Source organism: Diabrotica virgifera, chromosome 9, assembly GCF_917563875.1.
Source record: "Diabrotica virgifera virgifera chromosome 9, PGI_DIABVI_V3a".
NCBI classification, from domain to species: Eukaryota; Metazoa; Arthropoda; class Insecta; order Coleoptera; family Chrysomelidae; genus Diabrotica; species Diabrotica virgifera.
In genome coordinates, this window is record NC_065451.1 from 164239386 (window position 1) to 164267234 (window position 27849).

General features: G+C 34.2%; 1 protein-coding gene across 2 annotated transcripts in view; it reads right to left on the reverse strand.

The window, feature by feature from the left end:
• LOC126892555 (irregular chiasm C-roughest protein-like) overlaps nucleotides 1-27849 on the reverse strand; it is an 821138-nt gene that overhangs the window by 13484 nt on the left and 779805 nt on the right. For both annotated transcript variants that reach the window (XM_050662121.1, XM_050662119.1), the window contains 5 exons: nucleotides 24209-24387; nucleotides 8864-9143; nucleotides 6370-6621; nucleotides 4469-4762; nucleotides 2900-3019 (listed from right to left, as the gene is read on the reverse strand). In XM_050662121.1, the coding sequence (XP_050518078.1) occupies nucleotides 2900-3019; nucleotides 4469-4762; nucleotides 6370-6621; nucleotides 8864-9143; nucleotides 24209-24387 (1125 nt within the window). The remainder of the gene's footprint in view (nucleotides 1-2899; nucleotides 3020-4468; nucleotides 4763-6369; nucleotides 6622-8863; nucleotides 9144-24208; nucleotides 24388-27849) is intronic.

Sequence of the window (27849 nt, forward strand, 5' to 3'; positions counted from 1 at the left end):
AATTCAACTTTTGATGTCTATTTATCGATCCCGTCCTCTGAGTTAGTAAAGAAATCTATATAACATTCCGCAAGAAAACTATACAACCATCTCCCATTACAACTCAAATCTGCAAACTTCTTTCCCCAAAACCATAAAATCCTTTATAAAAGGTATATTTGTTAAAATCCCTATACAGGACAAAATCCCAAAGACAGAACTAGTTTTAGATCGGTTGACCGATCATCATCAGTGCAATCTTAGAATCTACATGCTAACCACCAAAGTAAAAATATCTGGGTAAAAACCCTTTACAATTGATCCGTCATCGGAACATATGACAAAGATGTGAATTATAACATGGATGAATAAAATATCCAATGTTTTTCGCCCGAGGTACCAATGAGCTCTATCTGACAAGTTCACATCATGGCTGTACGGAAGCAAGTGAACAGCTTTCTTAACACTTGCTTCCGTACAGCCATGATGTGAACTTGTCAGATAGAGCTCATTGGTACCTCGGGCGAAAAACATTGGATATTTTATTCATCCATGTTATAATTCACATCTTTGTCATATGTTCCGATGACGGATCAATTGTAAAGGGTTTTTACCCAGATATTTTTACTTTGGTGGTTAGCATGTCGATTCTAAGATTGCACTGATGATGATCGGTCAACCGATCGAACACTAGTTCTGTCTTTGATGTAGCCCTGTATAGGGATTTTAACAAATATACCTTTTATAAAGGATTTTATGTTTTTGTAATGGTATACAACCAACTACAGGAAATTTTTCCTCGTGGATTTCTTTCCCCAAGTTCCGTAAAATGACAAAAGCTCATCTATCTAAAAGACCATATTATTCAATAGAAGAGTTTCTTAATGACTAACTAAGAAATTACAGTAATGTACAAGTAACTAAAGTATATTTATCTATATTTGGGTGTCACATGCAGCAGCTTAAACTAATTAGTTCCTATGTCTGTATTTTATTTTGTTGTATGTTCAATTTGCAGTTTATATTAATTTTGGAATATATCGGTTTTGTTTTTCTTTACTTTGTTAATTTGTAATTTTTTTTATATTGACGATTTATCAAATTTCAGAAAATTGTATTTGTTATTGTTATTGTTGTTATTTTTTTTCTGACTCTATGTTAAGTTTTGTCTATAAAATTGTATAATTTTCAGTGACAATAAAGCATATTTATAAAACGTCCACATTATTGTATTTTTGACATTTGATTGTTATATTCATTCCACTTATTGTTTTATTCTTTTTTGAATATTTATAAGATATTTTATGTACCCACTATATTTTTATTATCGTACTAAATGCCATAGTTTGTTTGTTTCTTTCTAAATGTTCTAAATGTATTTATTGTCTAAATCTCTTTTCTCCTTCTAAAGGTCGATTACATTTTCCTGTGATGTTGGCCACCACATTGACCCATCTTATTCCAATCACAGCAGCTCTAATTAGATCAGTTGACAAACCAGTTGGCCAGTCCTTTTCCTAAGATTGGCCAGACAGGATATACATCTAGGTCTAGGGCCTCTCTTGCCCTCAATCTTGCCTTGTAGAATCAACTGTAGATGTCGATATTTATTATTAAGCATACTGTGACCAAAGTAAGGCAGTTTTATGTTCTTTACGGTGTTAATAATTTTTTCTTTGTCCTTTTTTAGACCATCTAGAATAGTTATGTTAATTGGGTGGTGTATTATACGTATGAAACCTTCAACAAATGTGGATAACACCACATTTAAAATGCTTCTAACCGTTTTATGGCATCTTCTGTAAGACTCCATCTTTCCAGAGATTTACAAGTCGATTCATATTTTTACCAAAGTTTCATTTATGGTTTCTCGATAACTACATTAAAGCAAACCAAATCTTGTCATATATACTTCTTCTTCTTCTTCGTGCGACTAGGAGTACTCCTGTTTGTCTGCCTCTTATTCTGTTTCAGTTGTTGTTGACTGTACATTGTCTATCATTTCGGAGGCCTTCCAACGGGTCTTCTGCTATACGGCTTGTTGTTTTTACAGATGTTCGCTAATCTATCTGGTTCCATTCGGTTTACATGTTTGTTCCAGTTTTCGTTCTTGTTTTTATCCACCTGTTAATATTTTGAATTTTGCATCGTTTTCGTATACTTCTGTTGCTTTGTCTCTTGTCTCTTAATGATATGCCCGCTTTTGATCTTAATACTTTCATTTCGATATTGTTGATTTGTTGTTTCGTCTTTCTTGTATCGGTCCTTGTCTCCGCTGCATATGTTAGGATAGGTCTTACTGTTGTCTTGTATACTTTTATTTTGCTTTCCGTGGTCAGATATTTGTTTCTCCATATGGTTTCTCGGAGGCAACCACTTACTCTTGCTGCTTTTGTTGCTTGTGTTGTGGTCTCTGTTCTTATATTCCTGTCACTAGTGATCTCTACTCCTAGTAATTGAATTTCATTACTTGTTCTACAATTTTGCCTTCTATTTCTAACTTGCATCTACGCGTCATATATAATTTGTTGTTATATTTCGAATCTATTCCATCCACTTCTTAAATCATACATAAATAAAAGAGCTGGTCAACAGACGTACTAACATAAAAAGTAGTCGTTGCCAGTGCCAGGCAGCACTGCATTACGCCATTCTAGAAATAGCATAAAATAACAAATTAAAAGATGATTGTTAGGGAAAAGTAAGATTACGGGAAAATGATAAAAAGATAAAGATGTTAAAAAGGTAAAGATACAGATATAATAAAGGAGCCACAATATAACTATTACTTATGAAGTATATAAAAAATGACAGACAGATTATATTATTTCCACACAAAGAAAATTAAATCTGAGAAATTTTTTAGTAACTCAAAGTTACTAAATACTAAAGAACAATAATGTCTTGTTTTTATACTTACTCTCTGGAGGTGGTTTCTTATTACTTTGCCTTTGGCAAAGAAACACAATCATTATTATAATTATCAAAATAATTATAGCTCCTACAACACCAACAATGATGATCAGCATTGGAAAACTTTCTGCAAAAAGATATAAAATAAATTAATAATATTTTCTTCGAAATTCAAATATACAGAATTTTAAAATAATCGACGTAAATTAATTTAACAATCAATTGAGTTCCATTGTAAATCTAACTGGCTTTTTGCTATAAAAAATATTGTCTGCATATAAATCCCTTTATGGTAGGGGAGCCCAAACGGGGATTTTTGCAGTTACTCGAGCGCGTCAGAAAATCACATGGGGAGAAACCTTGTACCCATTCATTTATGAATGAATAAATTATGCTGTAAAAACTGTTAAATTGACAAAAACAAATATGGTATGTAATATACAACAACTCTCTCCTTTTCACAAATAAACTGACTAACCATTTTTATCTTCTTTACTTCTTCTCATGAATTGTGCTGTCCTCGGTTCTCCCACACGTGCTCCTCGGATGTTGCTACGGTCTTTTTCTTCCAAACTGTTTCACAAACAAAAAAAAACTGCACTCGCTCGAAATCTATCCTCTATTTAGTCTCCGACTCGATACAAACAATATCAATCTTTATAATTCCAAAATTTTTTCCCTCAGCTCGATCTCTTGTGCAAAATTGATACAAATCGGCTACCCGTTCCAGACAGAAAACTGGAATCTCTTCGGACACGAGGAGATTGTAATTCTCGACTCGATGACGATTTCGTCTCAACAGGAATCTGCTTACACGGCCATCAAATTCACCACTTTACACAAAATTACTATTTTTCGAACTGGACTGCTCCCTTCCGATCTTACAGTAAATCTTTTTCCTTCATCAATCTGAGACTCAACCACTCTGTTCTTCCTCCATCAAGCTCTTCGCCAATCACAAGCATTCTCTCTACACATTACATCGCTACTTTCATTTCTTAAGAACTAATAGTGTTGTATACAAATTTTCTGTCTCGTCAAATTTCCAGGAGATATTAAAATTAAATGTCCTAGAAAAACCCTATATTCTTCTTTCTTTCTCCCCTTCCTTATACCCTTTCAGGTGTCGGATCCCTATATTCTAAACCTAAATAAAATTGTTTACCGTCGATTTCTTTCTAGGAAATCATTTAGAAACATTCTATTGTCTTTTCCAAATCGGCGCATTAACTTTCTAAAACCGACAGTAATTTAGTTCGTTGTTTGAATTGCACAAATCCGTACGTAGAATCTTTATCACTAACGTTTTTCTCTTTCCACAAAACACTGCTTACGGCTAAATGATATTATTTACAAATTTTGGCTATATACACGGATATAAAAGTTTACGATCTCGTGGTCTTTGACATAAAATTAATTCTCTAAATTCTCCCCATAAAAATTATTTAACAATATGTAGCTAAACAAAATTTTTATACTTGGCTATCTTGTTATATTACATAGCACTTACCTAACGTTAAAAATGTTTTAAAAATGGTTTAACGGATGAAATAAACAATAAAAATAAAAAACTTACTTTGTGGCATCAGGCTGATCTCGACAACATCGCTACCATATGGATTAGATACGCTACAATTGTACATTCCGAAGTGTTTTTCTTGGGATTCTCTGATAATTAGCGTAGATTTGATACCCTCTGGGAGAGGATCCTCTAGTATCGAATAATCTTGATCGTGCAGATCTACCTCTCGTCCATTAAAAGTCCAAACAACGCGTTCTGGAGCAGGAATGGAGAAAGCTGTACACTCGACACGAACGTTGTCACCTTCTATGCCAAATTGGGTCCTATGACTTACAATCGATGGAGGACCTATAATAAAATAAAAATTAGTAAAACGACTTTAAGTAAAAACTTAAAATATCGTAAAACGTAAAAACAGATATCGAATTCCTGATTGTTGTTCTATTTTTACAGCCGAGGCTGCTGCCATAGAGAAAGCACTAACTTCTTTCTCTCTCTATCTCTCTCTGGTCGTTTCCCCATTACTGAGGATCGTGATTTCTTCCAATATTCCTAACAATGTTTCTCCATTGGTCTCTATCTTCAGCTGCTCTAAGAGCTTCGCAGAATGAGTTTCCAGCTGAACTCTTTATTTGATTGGACCATCTAGTTGGTGATCGTCCTCTTGATCTTCTCCCCGGAACTTTCCAGAAACAATTAATCTCTCCAAACTGTCGTCACCTCTGCGAACCACGTGAATAAAGAATTGCAGTATTCGTTGCAGACATATTGTGGACAGCCTTTTTTAATCTTGAGTTGGTTTAGAATGGAAACGTTTGTCCTATGAGCTACCCAAGGTATGCGGAGCATTCTTCTCCCGAACCACATCTCAAAGGCATCAATTTTCTGGCGCTCGCATACGCGAAGAGTCCAGGTCTCTGCTCCGTATAGAAATATTGAGAATACAAGGGCATTCATCAGTCACATCTTGATATTTTGAGAGATAGATCTGTCTTTCCACACTTTAGTTAGGCGACTCATCGCATTTTTTGCCATACCAATACGTCTTCGAACTTCTGTTTCACAGTTACCATCGTTAGTTATACTGGACCAGAGATAGACAAAGGTGTTTACTATCTGGTATTCTTGTAACCTGTTAGTCAGTGGAATAGTGTCGAATCTGGAGACCACCATTATTTATGTCTTAGCTTTATTGATTTTTAGACCAACTTTATTACTTTCGTACTCAACTCTTCGCAGGAGATCAAACATTTCTTGCTCATTTGCTGCCATAAGTGTAGTTTCATCAGCAAATCTTAAATTGGAGATTTTCCTACCAGCTACTGTTACTCCACCGGCCCATCCTTCTAAAACCATCCTCATGACATGTTCACCATAAATGTTAAATAAGTCAGGTGACAACACGTATCCTTGTCTAACACCTCTCTCGGTCTTGAATTGGTTTGAGAATTTATGATCTGGTCGTACTGTCGCTATATTGGACTGGTACAGATTTTTAATAAGTGTCACCAGGTGCATTGGTGCGCCCATTTCTATTAAAATTGACCACAGATTTATCCAGCTAACTTGGTGTGTCTATAATTATTGTGAGAACATTGTAATAGTGCCAGATTCTCAGGCAGTATCTTTGAGTTATCCTTGATATCAAAAAATTATTACATGAACTAAAATTCACAAAAAAAAAACAGTAAACTGGACTGAAAGACGCAGTGGAGTCATTAGAAATGAAATGGTGGATAGAATGTTATGTTCTTCTGACAAATCTGTATGTCTTAATCAAGTTTATAAACGATTCTAAGACAAAAATTTAAAGATCTTTATAGCAAAATATGTGGCAAAAATGTCTCATGCCATCTCCCTCTTCACACACACAAACGTAAAACTAAAGTACATCGAACAACTCTAGAAATATCATAAGTATTATAGTTAAATAGTTTTTATTGTACAACACTGACCTTTAAGATATACAGCTGCTTCTGCGCCAATTTCGGGGAATCCCGCGACCCTAGCTTTGCAGTAGTACCGTCCAGCTGTCGTATGGTCTATCCTTATTGTTAAATTGGCACTGGTACTAACAATTTTCTTCTGATCTTCATGAAACCAAGAAATATCTGGGATTGGATTGCCGTCCACATCACAAGAGAGCGTTACGCTAGCTCCTAGATCAGCTTGAACGGATTTTGGCTTCGTACGGAATTGAGGACCATCTAAAATAATAAAACGTGTTCATTTCTGCAGTTTAGTTCTTTCCCTACCTATATTTTTACGAAATAGAAGGAAATACAAAAAATCTAAAGAAATATGAAGAGAACTACGACAAGGTCGTGTACTATCCCATATGTGCTCAGTAGAGATGTTTATAGAAGCACTAGAAGACATCAATGAAGGCATATCAATTAATGGAACACTAGTGAATAATCTCTCTAAAGCTGCTTATGACAGTGTATTAAGACCAAGTCTCTACAACGCTATGAATGAGTTAGGAATCCCAAAAAACTCATATGTATGATAAAAGTGACAATGGCGAAGATGATATCAGCAGTAAAAATTCAAAACGACTCGTCAACCCCATTTGAAATACATAGGGGGCTAAGGCAGGGAGATGCGCTGGCGTGTCAACTTTTTAATGTAGCATTAGAAAAAGTCGTACGAGACGCTAATATAGATAGCAGGGGAACAATATTCAATAGATCCGTCCAAATTCTAGCATATGCAGACGACGTGGATATTATAACAAGAACCAGAGCGAGAACTGCGGAAATCCTAACCGAGCTAGTAGCAGCGGCAGAACGAATGGGGTTACATATAAATCGAAATAAAACAAAATTCATGGCGACTAACACAAACACAAGAGCTGGAAATGTTGACGCAGATCTAATCATCAATGACCAAAACTTCGAAGCGGTCAAAGAGTTCATATATCTAGGGACATCGGTTAACCCCAATAATAACACATCAGAGGAAATAAAAAGACGAATAATAATTGCAAACAGGTGTTATCATAGTCTATCAAAGTACTTATCTAACAAACGTCTGTCTCAAAAAACTCGTATAAGGCTGTATAGAACATTGATAGTCCCCGTTCTCACATATGGATCAGAGGCATGGACGCTAACTAAAACAGATGAATCCGCTCTGTCGATTTTTGAAAGAAAGGTGCTGCGTAAGATATTCGGAGCGGTCTGTGAGAACGGAATATGGAGGCGTAGATATAACTTTGAACTGCAGAATATCTACAAGCATACGTTTGGTGGAAAAGATATTATCACTATAATTAAGCGAAACCGCCTGCAGTGGGCAGGACATGTAGCCCGGGCCCCTGAATCGAACATGATAAAAAAGATTCTAACAGCGCAACCCGTGGGAATGAGAAGACGGGGTAGACCAAAGCTGAGGTGGATGGACGGTGTAACACAGGATGCCGAGAAGATCGGAGTCGGCAACTGGAAAATGCAAGCAAGGGACAGAACAGAATGGCGTAGAAAGCTTGAGAAGGTCGAGGCCCTCTAAGGGCTGTAGCACAAAGATGATGATGATGATGAAGTGAATAATCTCAGATATGCAGACGATACAATAATCCTTGCGGACAGCAGAGAAGGTTGCAAATTTTGGTTGATCCCACTACGCAGTGGTATGAAATGAAGACAAAAAAATATGATTGACAGGAAGGACAAGAGTGGATAGGAAACAATCTACGTTAAAGGAAAAACGTTAGAGAAAGTACCGCGATACAATTACTTGGGACATGAGCCAAATAAACAATGGGACCGCTGCCATTGAAAGACCTGCCAGATGTAACAAAGACAAAGATTAAAAAAGAAAAAGACATACTTAACACAATGAAGAAAAGAAAAATGAGTTACTTTGATCACATTTTAAGAACTGAAAAATATCAGTTGATGCGATTGGTTATACAATGGAAAGTGGAAGGAAAAAGAGGACCAGTGAGACGACTCACGTCCTGGTTTTCAGAACTGCTGCAGACAGAGTGAAATAGGCCGTGATTAACGCCAATTTCCCTAAATGATGAGGTAGATGAAGATGTAGGAATATTACAGATCCTAAGGCAAGCCGCACACCAAAGAAACATAAAACGTAAAACATGAAACGTAAAACACGTTTCATGAAAATAAAACACAGGTAAACAAATCTTGAAGTCCGCCTAACAATGAAACGAGTGTGATTCATGCTCATAAAACATTTTTATTTTCGGAGAGTTTCATAAATGGCCGGACGTCTATTTGTTTAGCCAGTGTTTTATTTCCATGAAACGTGATTTACGTTTCATGTTTCTTTGATGTGCCTAACATTCTACATGGGTTTATCCGAATTGGATTTAAAAAATTATTTGTTGTAGACAGCATACGTAACGACTAGCTATATACTAAGAGAGAAACAAAAAGAGAAACAAAAAGAGAAGTAATTTCACAACTCATAAGAAACACTTACAGCTAATATCCAACGTCTGACTTTCTTCGCTTTTTCCTACTGCATTGTGTACTTCACACTTGACGATAGCATCGTGTTGTTTCCTGGTAACGTTGTGTAGAGCCAATTCGGTCGTAAAATCTCCCATAACGGGCTCGTCGTTCAAAAACCATCGGTAGTTCACATCCGATGGGTTGGCGTCTGCTTTGCAACCTAACCTCACTTCAGTTCCCTCTGGAATGCGACCTGCAGATCCCAAACCGGAGAGAATGGTGACGGAGACTTTGGGAGCGTATTTGACCTAAAATATTGCATATAATTAATATTCTTCTTTTTAAAGGCCTTAATGTAGAGATTATTTCCATTAAAAATGTTTGTTGGAACTTCAATACTGTGAATTTTTGCTATTTTGTTTTTGATATCAACAATTGTTCAATTACAATTAATCAATAATGTAATAATGTAAAGTTAGAATAGAAAAGGCTTGAAGTGCATTCAATAATATGAAACAAATGTTATGTAGTAGAGACCTCAGCCTAAATCTTAGAAAACAAGTACCTACTAAAGTAAATTTTAACTTAAAGTAAAACACTCCTTGGTGTAGTTGGTATATTTTAATAAAAAATTTTAAAAATCCAAAAGGATTACGTTCAGAACGTTTTCGGACTTATCAGTCCATCATCAGTGAACCTAAAAGTAAGTAATCCACTTAATAAAATTGAAAAGGGTGAAATTTTGACTGTTAAAAAAATGAAAAGTGTGGTTAAGATTACTTCTTACTCCCTGTCCTTGCTAAATAGCCACAATGCCAAACACTGGTTAAGTTGTATGTTCCAACTACATAGTAAAGATTGTAAAAGAATATGGCCTAAATTGGATGCCAATGGATTACTTCCAGCAACATGATGCTCTACTACATTACATTAAAAGATTTTTTTATGTGATTAGGTCTTCATTGAACCACGTTTAGTCTGTCAATGATTTAGAAGGAAGTAGAAATACTTCAAATGTCAATGACAATGACATCCAGGAAAGGGCAATTTTTAATGTACCTATTAACCAAGGTCAGTGTGATTACAGAAATTTAAGTTTTAGTCTGTGTTGAAATTTTAGTTTTAATATTAGAATTTAAATTTATTTTTAATTATTACAATTACTATAAAATTGACTATAAAATTAAATTTGATCGAAATTATTGTCATATGGTGATGAAAACAAAATGTAAGAAGATTGAATTAGTGATTATATGAAAGTAAAAAATTTTGTATATAGCATTGGGGGTGAAAGTTTGAAGGGTGAATTGAAAGAAAAGTTGAATAGTGTGTTTAGGCAAGATAAATTTGTTAAACTTTATTTTTAACAAATTTATCTTGTGTTTGGCATTGTGGCTATTTAGCAAGGACAGGGAGTAAGTAATCTTAACCACACTTTTCATTTTTTAACTTTCAAAATTTCACCCTTTTCAATTTTATTAAGTGGGATTACTTACTTTTAGGTTCACTGATGATGGACTGATAAGTCCGAAAACGTTCTGAACGTAATCCTTTTGGATTTTTAAAAAATTTTAAAATTTTTAATAAAATATACCAACTACACCAAGGAGTGTTTTACTTCAAGTTAAATTTTATTTAACTAGATGATATACAGCCAACCTTCGGGTATTATCCCGTTTTATTTATTTTTGAGTACTAAAGTGTTATGAATTTTCTGTTCTTTTTTGAAGCATTTGAAATGTGGACATACGAAGAATGCTGAGAATCTCCTGGACAGACAATAACCAATGAAGAAGTATTAAGAAAAATATAAAATAGTAGGGAGATACTGGATTCTATCAAAATAAGAAAACTACAATATTTGGGTCATATAACATGTCGTGACAGATATAAACTCCTAAAATAAATAATGCAGGGAAAGATTCAAGGCGTAGCATAGGTAGAAGAAAAATGTCCTGGCTGAGAAATCTCACAGAATGGTTAGGATGCAGCTCAACTGAACTCTTTCGGGCTGTAGTGTCAAAAGTTAGAATAGCAATGATTATTGCCAACCTTTGTCGCGGAGGTGACACGTAAAGAAGAAGAATAATGTAACTAACGATAGTCTAACTTTTACCTTTTTGATATATTAAAATAAAAGTATGTCAAACAAGAGCTATTAGTACTGAAAGAAGAATTCAGCAATAAGAAGAGATGAACATTAATGAAATTATGAAGGAACTGGACATAGAAGCTGGAAAGATAAGGCCTAATATGAATTACAGCAAGACAAAAATCATAACAAATACAGATGAGGACATCACAATGAGGATCGGACAAGATGAAATAGACAAGTTCACGATTATATAATGTCTGGGTCAAATTAAATTATAAAACTTAACAAGGAAAACCAAACAGCAGAGATCAAAAGGCAAGTTAGACTGACATGGGCGGCATTTGGCAAACTAAGCTACATCCTAAAAAACAAAAGATATCCACAATATCTTAAGACCAAGGTATACCTTTACAATATAATAGTCATCCAGAATTAGCTACATAAGCACACAAAAACCAAAATTTGGTTTTCCAAATCAATCCGACGGTCCAACATAAGAATTTTAACTCAAAATTGTGGTTATTTAAAAAGAAAAGATTAATTAAATTGTGACTAAAGAGGAATGTCCATGTTGAGGGTAACCGGATCCCATCATTCTTTTTATTGAGACAGTCACGACGTTTTTTGATTTCAATGGCTTCTTTCGATTTTATTGGTATTGAATTGTTCTACCGTTAGAGTATTTGTTAACTCCAAATTGGAATTAAAAAGTAGAAGAATAAAATGCAGTAAAAACACGTTATTAGTTATTTACTAAAGTAAATAGTTTAATTAAAGTATTGCGCAAGATCTGCAATGCCCCTTGGTATGTTACGAACCACAGATTACACCACGACGTACAGCTATATACCAACTGTAGGGTAAGAACAAAACAAGTGGCTTGCGGTGGAGGTGAAGGTGGAGGTCGCGGTCGATGTCGATATCCCTGTAAAACAAACACATTGTAGTGAATGGAAGAGAACAGAGCAGGTAAGTCGCGGTGGAGGTTTAGCGCGATGCCATCCAGGAGGTTTACATCTATGCTTTTGAAAATAAAATGAGTTTGTTTTACATGGATGTCTACTGCGCGGCCTACAAGGATGCTTCCCTGTGATTGATCCGTTCGAAGCCAAGTTGTCATTACCTGCGCTATCTGAGTTGATACATTTTATATAATCCCTTTTTTGTATTCAGTTTATTTTTGAATTTCTAAAGTAATTAAATTCAGCAAATTTTTGAAATATGAAGGAGAATCTGATTATTTGCAGCTGACATTTCATCACTATCATCACTTGACTGACACAACATCGCAAAAGCACAGTCTTTTTGTCATTCAAATTTCATTAAATTATTTCACTTGATAGTGGTTCTAGCTCGACTGACAGCGCAGGTGACCTCCTTGCTATGTGCTGTCGACATCGACCGCGACTTAACTAGTAGCATCTACCGCGACCTACACCTCCACCTCGACCCACTTGTTCTGTTCTTACCCTTAGCGAAGCAATATCTGCTGTAAATTCTACATACAAGACCAGACTATCCTACCATCCAAACCCACTCGCCACGGACCTGTTCAACATTTCACATGAGAGAAGATTGAAATGACCTGACCCTTTGGACCTCTAGTACATTTGGAGAAACAGAGTGTCATAGTGCGGTGAAATAATCAGTATTAGTTTCAGTGATTTTTAAAAGTTTTTTCGTATTCTTATTCATGTTTTTTAGACTTTTAATAATCATATTTATTGTCTGAACTGTCCACTATACCCTATACTAAATTTTACCTATGTATTATGTTCCAAGTAATTGTTATGTCTTATTTTAAAATTATAATCTTGTCTTACTGGTTGCTCGCCACTGGGCGACTTCCCACTATGTTATTTTTCAATAATTATAATATATACTGCTTATTGTTTGTAATGAGACAGATTGCAATAAACATTGGATGTTAAAAAAAGTTATTTACTGAACTGAAACAACATGCTACTTGTATTTTCAAATCCCAATTGAGCGTAACATTATAACATGTCAAGATATACGAAATATTTTTCATTTTTCATTCTGTTTCACATAAAATCTATTACTCTTGAGGCAATAATCTGGATTATACATATTTTTTATCAAAAATGGTAATCCCCTTTCCATTAATATAATGAATGAGAAATTACTCGACCTACATAGATCAACCCTAGGCTAAACATATTAATCTCGAACAAAAAAAGCAACAGCACAATAATAGTCTACGGGCCAGCTAGGCCACCGTGGCCTTCTCAATTCTGATGGACCCACTCAAGTTTTTTAATGTCTTTTTAGTAAAAGAAAAGAATGTCGTCGTGAAATGAAAACAAGGGGTGTACTATATTTCAATTTATTCAGAGAACACTATAAACAATCTTACTACACTTAAGAGCAAAATAATCGACTCACTTGCTGAATTGTACACGTTAGAAGTCTCGAATTTCCTAAACCTGTTGTCCGATTTGAGTGATTTTTTTAGTATGTTATAGCCTTATTATTTAAGAAAATCGATGTAATATTATTGTTGCTAGACAGGTAAAGGTCATTTTATACCGGGTGTAACAATATACTGTGTTTGTTTCTCAAAATTCACCACACCCTGTGGAATATTCTAGCACAGGGGTTCCCAACCTTCTAGCAACTGCGTACCACCTGATACATTATGAAGATTTTGTCGTACCACCAAACACCGGGGGAGGGGGGGGGTGCATTGAATGGAAAGAAGTGCCCCCTATTTTTTAGAAACATATTTGCTATCACAAATATGTCCACTGGCTTGTTTTATATTTTATCCAGAACTCAATTAAGGATTTCTCTTTAAAACTTCTGTGAAATCGATGAATGTTTCCTGTAAATCCTGCAATTCCAACTAATTTGGTGGATGATGCTGCTACAGGATTTCTGATGCAGTCAAGTTTGGAGTAATATTTATTAAAACTTTCTTGAAGAGATTCCAAGTGAAGAATTATATCAGGAACCACATCTGATATTGGAGATATTTCGTTTTCGTTAAAAAATGATCACAGCATAGGAAATGCAGAGACATCCTTCCCCTGCATTTGAGAACATAAAGGAACCAACTTTTTCTTGAAGTAATTTATTTTCTCATTGGTTGTGAAGAATGTTGTGTTTGCTCCCTGAAGATCCATGTTCAGCATGTTGAGTCTATAGAAAATGTCAGCTATATATGCCAATCTTGACAACCATTCTTCATCAGGGAACAATGACTTTTTCATGTCATTATTTTTTTCAGTTAAAAGCATTAAAACTTCTGACCTCAGTTTGAAGAGACGGGTGAAAACTTGTGCTAAGGTGAAGAGACGCACTGGCACTTCCGCAGACAAAGGCCCATCGGAATCGCTTATTTCACTCAAGCGACGCGTACTACCTAAAACTTCCCGCGTACCACCAGTGGTACGCGTACCACCGGTTGGGAACCCCTGTTCTAGCACATAAAAAATATTTAAATTAAAATTAAATTGTAGCCTTAGGCTTTATTAACATTTTCTTTTTTGATTCATTTGCTCATGTTGGATAATAAAAAAGTTAGGTACATTAACAACTAGCGATGTTTTTCATCAATAAATCCTTATTTTCTGCTTAGTTTAATAAACAAGCCTAAAGTAGGCTATGAGAAATTACCAATTTAATGGATGTAAAATGGTTTACAGTCAGAAAGTGTCTGGTTTGTTGTGAAAATGAGTAGATTTATTATTTAAAGTTTCAATTAAGTCCGTAGTTTTTTTTTTGTTATTTGGTGGAAATGGAACGCACTACAAGGAATTTGACCCGCGATGAGTGTGTTAAAGTAGTGATCTTCTTACATAGCGAAGGACTTAGCTACCATGCTATCAACTCCTTATAGTGGTAACAATTTTTTGCTAATGCACAATAATGCAAGACCACGTTCACGAACTGTAACCTTCGGACTTTGCATTGGCCATCGCAGAGTCCAGATCTTAAACTGATCGAAAATTTGTGGGACATAATCGGCAGAAGACTACGACAGCGTTTGCCACCTCTTAGAACCTTACAAGAGGTAGAAACAGTAGCTCTCGTGATTTGGAATGATATTGATCAAGACCACATAGCATACCTCATTTGTAATATCTTCTTCTTCTTCTTCCTTCTTGTATGTAGGCTTTAAAGCCTGTTTCTTCTTCAATATTATCCTCCTAAATTGTTAGGTTATCGCACCACCTTTTTATTGGTCTGCCAATACTTCTTCGTCCATTTGGTGACTTATCTCGTGCTATTCGTACTATCCTATCCTCTGCCATTCTACTAATGTGTTCGTTCCACTCCTGTTTCCGTTTTGTCACCCATCCATTTATGTCTTCTATATTCCATGATCTTCTTATGTTTTCGCTCCTCTCCCTATCCAACAGACTTTTCCCTGATATTCGTCGGAGTATTTTCATCTCTGTTGTTTCTAGTAGTCGTCTCGTTTTAGATGTGTCAGGCCTTGTCTCCGCCGTGTATGTTAATATAGGTCTAATTGCTGCTTTATAGATTCTTGCTTTTGTGTCTTGTCTTAAGTGTTTGTTCTTCCAGATTGTGTCATTAAGAGATCCCGCCGCTTTACTTGCTTTTAAGCTTTGTTGTCGTACTTCCTCTTCAACATCTCCGTAACTGGTTATATCTATTCCCAGATATCTAAACCTTGCTTCCTGCTTTATTATTTTCCCATCAATTTCGATTTTACATCGTAGTGGGTATTTAGATGTTGTCATACATTTGGTTTTTTCTGCTGATATTATCATATTGTATTTCTTGTATGTTGTATTAAAGATGTGTGTTAATCTTTGGAGATCGTCTTCTGTCTCGGCGATTAATGCGGCGTCGTCTGCATAACACAATACTTTGATTTCTTTATTCCCCATTCTGTAACCATGACCTTTACGTACTGCTTCTATTATTTCGTTCATTATTATATTAAAGAGCAGTGGGCTTAATGAGTCACCTTGTCTGACTCCACTTTGTACTGGTATAAACTGCGTTAGTTTTCCATTTATCTTTGCCTGTATTCGATTATGAAAGTAGACGTTTTCGATGGTTTGTATAATATTGATTGGTATGTTTCTTCCATACAGTAAATGTAAGACGTCTTCGACTTGGATGCGATCGAAAGCCTTTGTCAGGTCTATAAAACATAGATATGCTGGTTTATTGTACTCAATGGCCTTTTCTGTGATTTGTCTCAGTACAAATACGGCGTCTACGCAGGATCTTCCGGATCTGAATCCTTGTTTTTCATCTGATAAAGTTGTTAGTTTATTGATTTTGTTGGTTAGGACTTTTGTGGTTAGCTTAAGTGCGGTGTTTAGTAGATTTATACCTCTATAATTGTTGGGGTCTTCTTTGTCTCCTTTTTTGAACATTGGTATCAATATGCTGTTTCTCCATGCGTCTGGTATCTTGCAGTGCAATATTAGTTTTTGTATAAGTTTTGTCATCTCTAGGGTTATACTTTCTCCTCCGTATTTTAGAAGCTGGTTGGTTATTCCGTCTGGTCCTGGCGACTTCCTATTTTTGAGTGAATTTATGGCTACCCCTACTTCCTGAAAACTGATTTCAATTTCGTGTCTTAATTCAGGTAGGTTATTATTTTGATTATGATTTTCCTTTCCTTTAAACAGTTCCGTCAAGTATCCTTCCCATTCGTTTGCTGGTATGTTATTGTATTCCTTCAATTCTGCCATTTCTTTCCATTGGTTTCTTATGAATCTCCATATTTGTTTTTGTGTTCCGTAGAAGTCGCTTTCCATCCTTTTTGTAAATTGTTCCCAGTGTTCATTTTTTGTTCTTCTTACCAATTGCTTTGTTTCATTTCGTATTCTTCTGTAGGTGTCTCTGGATTCTGGAGTGTTTGATGTTTTATACTTCATGTAGGCGTCTCACTTCTCTTTACATTTGTCTTTTATTTCTTTTCTGAACCATGGTGTATTGTTGTTGTTTGTTTTGTTCAGTTTTGTTTTATATTTGTAAAATAAAAGTACATATTTATCTCTTTTATTATCGAACATAAGCGAATGAATCGAAAAACAGGATGTTAAGAAAGCCTAAGGCTACAACTGAGTTCTAATTTAAATATTTTATATATGTTAGAATCTTACACAGGGTGTTCCGAACTTTAAGACAAAAAACACCATATGATTGTTACACCCGGTATAAAATGACTTTTACATGTCTAGCAACAATAATATTACTACGATTTTCTTAAATAATAAGGCTGTAACATACTATAAAAATCACTCGAAACGAACAGCAGGTTTAGGAAATTCGAGACTTCTAACGTGTAGAATTCAGCAAGATTGTGATGTAGCCCTTTTTAAGGATTTTAAAAATATACCTTTTATAAAGGATTTTACTGTTTTTTTATTACATGGTATACAGCCAACTACAGGAAAACTTTTTCCTTGTGGATTTCCAATAGATTAGTAATTTACTGACTTTTCTCATATTCGAGTAAATTGGACTCTGCAAAGAGCAGATATCCGAATACTTGTATAAAGTAGTAGAGATCCGATAAATTATATTAAGATCGTATGAGCAGATATACAGGGTGTAACGAAAATACAGGTCATAAATTAAATCACATATTCTAAGACCAAAAATAGTTCGAATGAACCTAACTTACCTTATTACAAATATGCACATAAAAAAGTTACAGCCCTTTGAAGTTACAAAATGAAAATCGATTTTTTCGAATATATCGAAAACTATTAGAGATTTTTTATTGAAAATGGACATGTGGCATTCTTATGGTAGGATCACCTTAAAAAAGAATTATAGTGAAATTTGTGCACCCCATAAAAATTTTATGGGGGTTTTGTTCCCTTAAACCCCCCCAAACTTTTGTGTACGTTACAATTAAATTATTATTGGGGTACCGTTAGTTAAATCCAATATTTCTAAAACTTTTTTGCCTCTTAGTATTTTTTCGATAAGGCAGTTTTTATCGAGTTGCGGCTTCTTTTTAATATGTTGACATAAAAATTTTATGGGGGTTTTGTTCCTTTAAACCCCCCAAATGTTTGTGTATGTTTCAATTAAACTATTACTGCGGTACCATTAGTTAAACACAGTGTTTTTAAAACTTTTTTGCCTCTTTATATTTTTTCGATAAGGCGCCTTTTATCGAGATTTGGTTTCTTTTTTAATATGTTTCAAAATATGCCTAAAAATGTAAATCATAAATAAATTTTCATATTATTACCAAGTCTCCATAATCGTACTTAGCCATATACAAATATGTGGTGGATTTGACAAATATTCAAAATATCTCGATAAAAAGTGACTTTTCGAAAAAGTACTAAGAGGCAAAAAAGTTTTTAAAATATTGTGTTTAACTAATGGTACTACAATAATAATTAAATTGGAACGTACACAAAAGTTTGGGGGGGGGGGGGTTTAAAGGAACAAAACCCCCATAAAATTTTTATGGAGTATCCAAATTTCACTATAATTTTTTCTTAAGATATTACCACCATAAAAATGGCACATGTCTGTTTTCAATAAAATATCTGTAATAGTTTTCGATATATTGGAAAAAATCGATTTTCATTTTGTAACTTCAAAGGGCTGTAACTTTTTTTATGTGCACATTTGTACTAAGGTAAGTTAGGTTCAATCGAACTATTTTTGGTCCCAGAATATGTGATTAAATTTATGACCGGTATTTTTGTTACACCCTGTATATTATCGATACGTTACAAGGCTGTAACAGACCACTTGGATCGAAATTCGTAAACAGCTGCCAAAAATACATAAAAAAACCTGGGAAGACCCATCAGAATTAAAAAGGCCATTATGGCCTAGCTGGTCCCTATACTAAAACATATTAATCTCCAACAAAAAAAGCAAAAACGAAATAACACCGAAAATAAAATTATGAAAACAAATCCATCTGTTTTAAAAGAACAAACGATCATTGACAGCCATTACCTACGCAATATAGATAGCTGAATTCAACCATGAAATTGTTTTGAAAACTGCAATTGTCGGATTTGTATGCATCAATCGACAAAATTTATTATCCAACTTTGTACTGTGAAATGCAATCTGTATGAGTTATTATTCTTTGTGAAGCGATATTCTACATCTTTTCCAGGGCACGATGAAAAAATCTGCGACAAATGGAGCGGTTTAAAATGGATTTGGCAAATTCTCGATCGCGAAAATATTGCATCGGGGGATAAACCGAAGTAGCATATTTCTTAAAAAAGAAAAGAATTCTTGTCAATCAACAAATATAGTTCAAGATTATATTCGTCTTATTATGAAGCAGTCTGCCTATAAGCAGGCGACTCGTTTGGGTATCTAATCCACAAATTTGATATTTTATAAATTGAAGCTTCCAACCTACCGCCACATATCTTCCAATAATGAATTTTGTGTTTGGCAGAACTCATCATCATCATTATCATCATCATCATCATCATCATCAGTGGCATTATAGCTCCGTAGAGATGGCGGTTATTGACAAAACACCGGTTTTCCGTTATACCGATTTTTTCTACCCACGGTTTAACCTGGCGGTTATAACTGGTAAAAAACCGGTTATTCCATAAACCGGTGTTCGGTTTTTTTATTCATAGTCAATACCCAATAGATTACATTTACATTGCTCTTTAGCTTGTGATACTCCATTCGAATCGATATCAGTCTGTATCAGTATAGCAATTAGTCATCAGTGTTGTGAAATCGGTTTCAGTCAGCTGAAAATTTCTCATTTACGCACGGGGAGCGAAAAATTGTCCCATTTTTCTTTGAATTCAACAATTTTTCCACTTATCCAGTTTTTACCGGTTATTACTTTAAAAAGAAAAACCGGTTATAACCGGGTCAAAAAAACAACCGGAAAAACCGATTATTGCCGAGGAAAAAAACAGGTTTCAGGTTATAACCGGTAGGTTTTTCCCATCCCTAAGTTTTAAGCTAAAGCGTTCTTTAGAACAATCCTCCATTTAACCCTGTCCCTGGCAATTCTTCTCCATGTGCTACCTCCGATAAATTTTAAATCATCCTCTAAGTTGTCTTAGGTCTAAGACCTAAGTCTATACCTAAGTCTCGGTCTGGCTCTCGTTGGCTCGTTTTTCAATCAGTCGTCTTTAGTCAAAAACTTTTCTGATTGTTGAACCTTCCTTTTTAATGAATTTAACAACGTAAGGTTCCTCGAAACTTTCAAGTGGCGTAAGATCTGGAGATCTTGGGGGGCCACTCTATTGTTCCTCGTCTACTAATCCCTCTCCTAGGAATTTTTTTTTCTTCTTCGTCTAGCCATTCACGTCCACATCTAAACATAAGCCTCTTCAAGTCCTCATTTCCATTGTTTTTTGTTGTACGCTACTTGTAGCCAATTTTTCCCGGCAGTTCGTTTCAGATCATCTGTCTATCGTCTATCTCATAGGAGGTCTGCCTCTGGGTCTTTTGTGTTGGTATGGTCGCCAGGTTAGAATTGTTCTGTGCCATTTGTTTAGATCGCTCCTAGCTTCATGTCCAGCGTCCCAGGCAACCAAGTGACGTCAATAACGTCAAGGAAACGTCAGTTTTTGGTTGAATATATACACGTGTTTGGATATACACACGTCGTATAGACGTCTTTTGTAGGTGATTTTAAATACGTAAGATTAATGAAGTTAAAATAGGTTTAAAGAAACGTTTTCATTTCAGACAGCTTAAGTCTGACGTCACAAAATTGGGAGGAGCTTATGGATTCCAAACAATTTCGTTTATAACGTTAAAATGGTCATGAAAAATTTTTAATTTAGATTATTAGTTATTTAAATTAGATTAGATTATTTATCCTTCTAAGATTTCTTAGTAGTCTACTACCTACATCTACAGGTACTCCCAACAATGAGTTGTTCATGATTCTTTTTGATTTAATGTACAGCGTTAAATTAAGATATTATGCTGGATAATTTGTTAATAAATGATTTATTAGTTTATATGTTGTTTTAGTTTTGATACAGTAAGTATATGTACTTATATAAAAAGTGAAATATATTGCATTGAGGGTATTGTAATTCTATGTATTTTAGAGTCTTCCATTTGGTGTTACGTTAAGCATATGGGCTAAATTTAAAACAGTTAAATGGAAAAATTGCAATACCATCAATGCCCATACGAATAATTGTGTATTTTTAAAACTATAAAATGAAAAATAAATCTAAAAAATACCTAAAAACGTTTTTGATTCCACGTATTTAAAACGTGATAAAAATGACGTCAATTATGGTAGGACATATTCACGTGACTTTCGACGTCGAAAAAACGTGATAAACTGACGTGGTTTGGTGATAATTATGACGGTTTTTCAACGTTTTGTAAACGGTATTTGGTTGCCTGGGGTATTCCCATTTCAATTTTAATTATTTTTGTACCACATCGGTGACTTTGGTTTTCTGTCATATCCATGTGTTTGTTTTCATGTCCTTAAGTGATATGCCAAGCATTGCTCTTTCCATCGCGTGTTGAGTGACTCTGAGTATGTTCATATTCTTTTTTGTGATTGTCCATGTTTGTGCCCCATATGTTTAATATCGAAATAATGCATGCATCAAAAACTTTAGATCTAAGATGTAGTTGAATTTGCTGATTTCTGAGTACATATATAGTTTGACGAATGCTGCCCATGCTAAGAAATTATCTGATTAAAAATCACAAACAGGAAGTTCAAAGTGCATAGGTGCACCGTCTTGCTGCATCTTGGTGCAATGTCTTCATTTGGAAAATATCGATCATTTTTATTTGGAAAAATATTTGTAAGGTAAAATCCTACGCAATATAGATAGCTGAATTGAACCATGAAGTTGGTTTGAAAACTGCAATTATTGTCGGATTTGTATGCATCAATCGACAAAATTTATTATCCAACTTTGTACTGTGAAATGTAATCTGTATGAATTAATATTCCTTTTGAAGCGATATTCTACATCTTTTCCAGGGCATTGTAAAAAAATAGGCAACAAATGGAGCGGTTTAAAATGAATTTGGTAGATTTTCGATCGCGAAAATATTCCATCGGGGGATAAACCGAAGTAGCATAATTCTCAAGGATCAAAGAAATTTTGTTGTTGTTGGTTTGATCATGTTTTAAATTTTAATTAATTTTCAAAAATTACAATTTACAAAAATAAATATAGTTTACCAATAATACGCGGATAAATTATTGGTTGCCTACTATTAGGAGGCGTATAATATTGTTACAATAAGTGTAAGTGCCTCAACTATCTACTACTAATATTGAAAACTACAGACCTATAAGTTTGTTGTCACATTTATACAAATTGCTAACAAGAATAATAACCAACCGCATAACACAAAAACTTGATTTATATCAACCGGTTGAACAGGCGGGATTTCGAAAAGGGTTTGGAACTAACGATCACTTACAAACCATCAGAACACTGGTAGAACAAACCACAGAATATAATGTACCTTTACATATGGCATTTATTGACTTTCACAAGGCTTTCGATAGTATTTAAACCTGGTCCTTTTTGTCAGCCCTAAGGGATGCTCGAATAGACTCACGGTACACTACACTCATTAAAAACATTTATGAACAGGCCACATTCCACATCAAAATCAATGAAGATGAAGAAACTATTTCACCAAAACTTTTTACCTTAGCACTGGAAAATGTATTCAAACAGCTCCACTGGGACGAAAAAGGTCTAAACATTGATGGTGTACGTTTGAGTCGTTTGAGGTTTGCGGACGACATAGTATTATTCAGTACAGATATCAAGGAACTGGAGCAAATGATGAAGGAATTAAACCAGCAGTCAAATAAAATAGGTCTCAAAATGAATCTTCAGAAAACAAAAATAATGAGTAATGTACAAACTTATCTTGTTATTGACAACGTCAGTCTTGAAAATGTAGACCACTATATATATCTTGGACATACCATTTAAATCGGCAAAGAAAATCAAATAGCCGAAATAAAAAGACACATACAATTGTAAAACAACGAAAAGCCCTAGATACAAAGTCTACTATTTTTAAACAATTAGAATAATTGAAATAAAAATATAATAAACAATATTTTAAACCTAAGACTTTTCCTTGTTCGTCATCTCTTGTGCTTATATATTGTAAAAGCCGGAGATACAGGATGCAGCCACTCAGCCAGAAAGCAGTTTATTAACGAAAAGTCTTAGATTTAAAATATTGTTTATTATATTTTTATTTAAATTATTCTAATCGTTTAAAAAGTCGTAGACTTTGTATCTAGGGCTTTTCGTTGTTTTCCTCGCATTGCGAGAGGTGTCGCTGGATTGCGTCTCAAAAGGTGTAATCATTGCATCGCGATGGTTTCCCTTAAATAGGCAGGATTGTTGATATTTCTTTCAGAGTTGTGACTACATATCTTCACTGAAGATGCATGGGATGCTGAAATAGGCTATATGGAGATGCTGGTCCAACTCTAAATCAAGTAAAAACAAAAACTGCCTTTATCTTTTCGCATACAATTGTCTTTGGTAGCTTTCGGCAAGTTAAGCTTTATCTTGAAAAATAAAGATATATAAATGTGTCTAAAACGTAGAGTTTATGACAAATGTATCTTGACTGTAACTACATATGGACTGGAGACCATGGCCTTTACAAAGAAAACCTTAGAGCAGCTCAGTACAACCCAAAGAGCGATGGAGTGGGCCATGCTAGGGGTTAGGTTTGAGAGACAGAATTCGAAATTTCGACATTCGTGAAAGAACAAAGATTACTGATGTCGCAGAACGTATAGCAAGGCTCAAGTGGCAATGGGTCGGACATGTTGCCCGAGATAATCCCGAAAAATGGACACAGAGACTAACAAACTGGAGACCAAGAGAGAACAGGCGAGGAGTAGGCAGACTGCAGAAGAGGTGGGCAGATGATATCAAACAAGTCGCGGGCAAGCAGTGGATGAGAATTGCCAAGAGTAGAAATCGATGGAAGCAAATGGAAGAGGCCTATATCCAGCAGTGGACGAACACAGGCTGAAGAAGAAGAAGCCTCAACCGTGAGGATTATTTGCATAAACATAATCAAAATTTTGGTGTATTTCTGTTAGAGAATCACATTTAAAGATTGCAACGTAATAGCACGCAAGCTGATGTAACGTAATGGCAGTCTGTTTCGACTTTAATAGCTGTCACATTTTTCAATACACATGCATCACTTGATTAATTAAACCCGTGAGTAAAATAAATGGTGTTATTATCTAGTTAAAAATAGTGAATAACCAGCATGTTACTAAACGGTCGTAGAAAATAGTACATTACTCACCTCAAGTTTAAGTTTCGCCGACCTGTGTGTTCGCTCCGCCGTATTCTGTGCCTGACACGTAAACGTCGTGTTGTGGTGAACTTTTCTCGGCGTCAATTTTAATATTGACTTGGCAGTAAATCGTCTCCCGTCGGACAACTTCTCCACGATATTCTCTATACCGTCGGAAAGGACATTTCCTGGAAATTAAATTACGTTCTGAAAATATGAAAATCTTATGGGTTTGGAGGAAATACAGTGGAACTTGGTTATAACGTCATTGAAGGGCCCATTAAAAAAATGACGCTATATCAGAGTGACGTTATAAGAGAGGTATAGAAAAATGAAATTTTAACGAGGGAAAATTTTATTACAGCATTATTGCTATATTAGGTATATTACATATACTATTTTTGAAGTTATACTTCTTTACCGGCGATAGAGGGTGATTTTTTTATATGTTAAAACCTATCAGCCCGGCGCATGCGCATTATAACTTTGTTCTGATTGGATGTTCAAATGACATGTCAAAAATTATCCGATATGGCAGCTGTGGTTTGGAGGTAAAGGTAAAGATAAACAAATGTATAATATATTAGTTTTATTGTTGTGAGGACAGAAACAAAAAAGTTTATAATATTGTAGTGACTTTTAAATAGTTTTTAAAAGCAACAGGTACGTAATAATTGTTAATGTATCATGGGTATAAAACTACCTATTTGATCTGCCAAAATACATAGTATGTAATACTTTTATTTATATAATTTGATTACCATCAAAATTTCTATCAATATTCACCTAATATATTGTTTTTTTACTCTATGTTTTGTTGTATTTTTTCAATTCTAAATCATTTCAATTCAAAATTAAAATAATTTGATTAATTTTCAAAATATCAAAATATCACAAGTTTAATCCGTTTAGTTAGTCGATCTTCGTAAATAATGACACATAGTGTCCGTGGCTAAGCGGAGAAGGCGAATGAATTCCAATACCAACCGCTCTTATCAGGGCTGGTTCGAGTCCCAATAGAAACTTTCTTTTTTGTTTTTTTTTAATACATTTTATGACTGTAAGTATATTTATTATATAATTGTATTTTCAGAAAATACGTATTTAGTTAAAAAATTTTTCGACAATTAATGTTCAGACATCATTTGTGGCTTGTTTAATGTGTTTATGTGTGTTTTATTCTTTTATTATTTTAATTTTTGGCACTGTTCTAATAAAAATGTTTGAGAAGTAGTAAGTATAAATTAGTTTAATATTTAAACAAAATATAAATAAAAAGTATATTAATTTCGTTTAAATCATATAATAGAAGTATAACTTCTTACGTGCGTACAAAGTACACACACATTCTTTTTTTAATGAATCTAAGTCCTCTTAAAGGCTTTTAAAATTGTATCCTTGTTTTTTAAGATTGAGCCAAGATGACACTCGAATTAACAAGTCCAATTTGCCGACATACATCAGTAATTTTTCGACCACTTTCAAATGTTCTTATAACACGCACTTTATCTTTAATAGGCAAAACCTTCCTTTTAGTACCACAACTTGCCATATTAAAAAATAAAAAGCTAATTACTAAATTAAAATCTGAAACAGAAAAATGTGACTGTTAGGACGGTACTGACAAATGAGAAATCATAGAACTGTTAAGGTCACATAACTGTTCGACTGTACACAGAAGGGATGGTTTAACTTGCTCACATTCTGGTAAGGAGCAATGTCGCAAAGCCGGAAACGCATTGCACTTTATTCTTCATAAAATAAAAATATGACAACCTAGTGTAAAATTTTATGACTTTATAGACGAGTGTTACTTTATTTTAAGCCGCTAAAACCTGGTTTTTAATAATGTTATTGAATAGTTTTTGGCCGGACCAATTAAAAATTTACGTTACAACCGAGATGACGTAACTACCGAGGCCGTAATATCCAAGTTCCACTGTATATATACGGCCATACAGTGAGTAGCGTAGAGAAAACATCGATATGACGTTTTAGGCCATTGACTATGTTCAAAAAAGAGAGCTAAAAGAACAACGTTAATTTTTTATTATTTCAGATGGCCAATGAAATGATCCCCCAAATATGAAAAAGCCGCGAAATGGAGTCTACCATTTAAAGGAGTGCGTTTTTGAGAAAAGGATGGATTAGTCTGTCTTCAGTTTTTTATTTACCGCTCGAATTTTATGCATTTTCGTACATATACATCTACCTACATAAAAGTTGTTTAAAACTAAATTTCCTATCAAAACGTTATCTTCTAAAGTCAAAAATATTTTTTCTTTTACAAAAATATACACGCAAAAACACGAAAAACATGTTTTTTTCTAAGTCCAAGACTCCATTGACCCTTTAGTACGTTCTTTAACGGTAAAATATTGCAAAACCTCTAAATTTTAAAGAACCGCTTGGATTGACATGAAATTTGGCATACACATAGATAACAAGTCAAAGAAAAAAAGTATTCGTCCAAAGTAAGTCCTAAAATGGATAAACTGACTAATTTTAAGTAAATTTTGTTCTATAGAGTTTTTTCACTAAGTCAATACTTTTCGAGTTATTTGCCAGTGAATATGTTCATTTTTTCAACAAAATATAACCACGCTTTTAGACGGTTTTTCGCAAATAACTCAAATAGTAAGTATTTTGTCGAAAAAACATTCGTAGCAAAAATATAGCTTGTAAAAAATTTCAAAAAATGGTGTATATATCACGTCTCTATACCTAGAGAAGCAGAGTTATAGCTAATTAAAAATAGGTTCATGTTCGTCAAATTCCAAATGGAATACTTTAACGTGAAATAACCAAAAATAAAGCACATTTCGGGGAAAACTCATTACAACTTATTTAAAGTGTTTAATAAAAGCTTAATTTTTGTTTAATAAAAAAAATTTATAGCATCAAAAGTAAACAAGTTACGCTCAAAATAAAGTTAGTCGCTTTTTTTTTGTTAAAAAAATCGGGAAAATCACCCCCTAATTAGTATTTCAAATGAACTTAATCGTTACGGCTTCATAAGTTTCTTGACTCATGTATGTATTGTTTATATGATCTGTAAGTTTCATTGGTTCAAAGTCCTTATTTTTGAAAGGGCTGTACTTAAAAGGGGTTGAACGAGTCACTGATCAAGAATGTATGCAAATTTAGAAACATCAAATCTTAATCAATTTTTGTCTAACACAAAAACAAAAAATAAATAATATTCAGAAAAGCAATGCTGACTTTTTTCTTTTTCGACATTTTTGGTATCTCTAACAATTTTTAAGTTATTTTGAAAACAAGCATTTTTTAAAAATTAAAATTTTTAAAAATTTTACTTTAAAACCAAATTTTTTTAAAAATAAGCACTTTGAATCGATGAAACTTACAGATCATATAAACACAATATTAGTAAAATAATTTGTGGAGCGGTAAGGATTAATTTCATTTAAGTTGCTAATTAGGGGGTGGTCTTCCCGATTTTTTTTGCCAAAACAAAAGGGACCAACTTTATTTTGTGCGTAACTTGCTTAAATTTAATGCTAAAAACTTTTTATAAAAACAGAAATAAAGCTTTTTTTAAACACTTTAAAAAAGTTAAAATAGGTTTTCCCCAAAAAGTGCTTAATTTTTTGGATATTTCACTTCGAAATATTCTATTTGAAATTTGG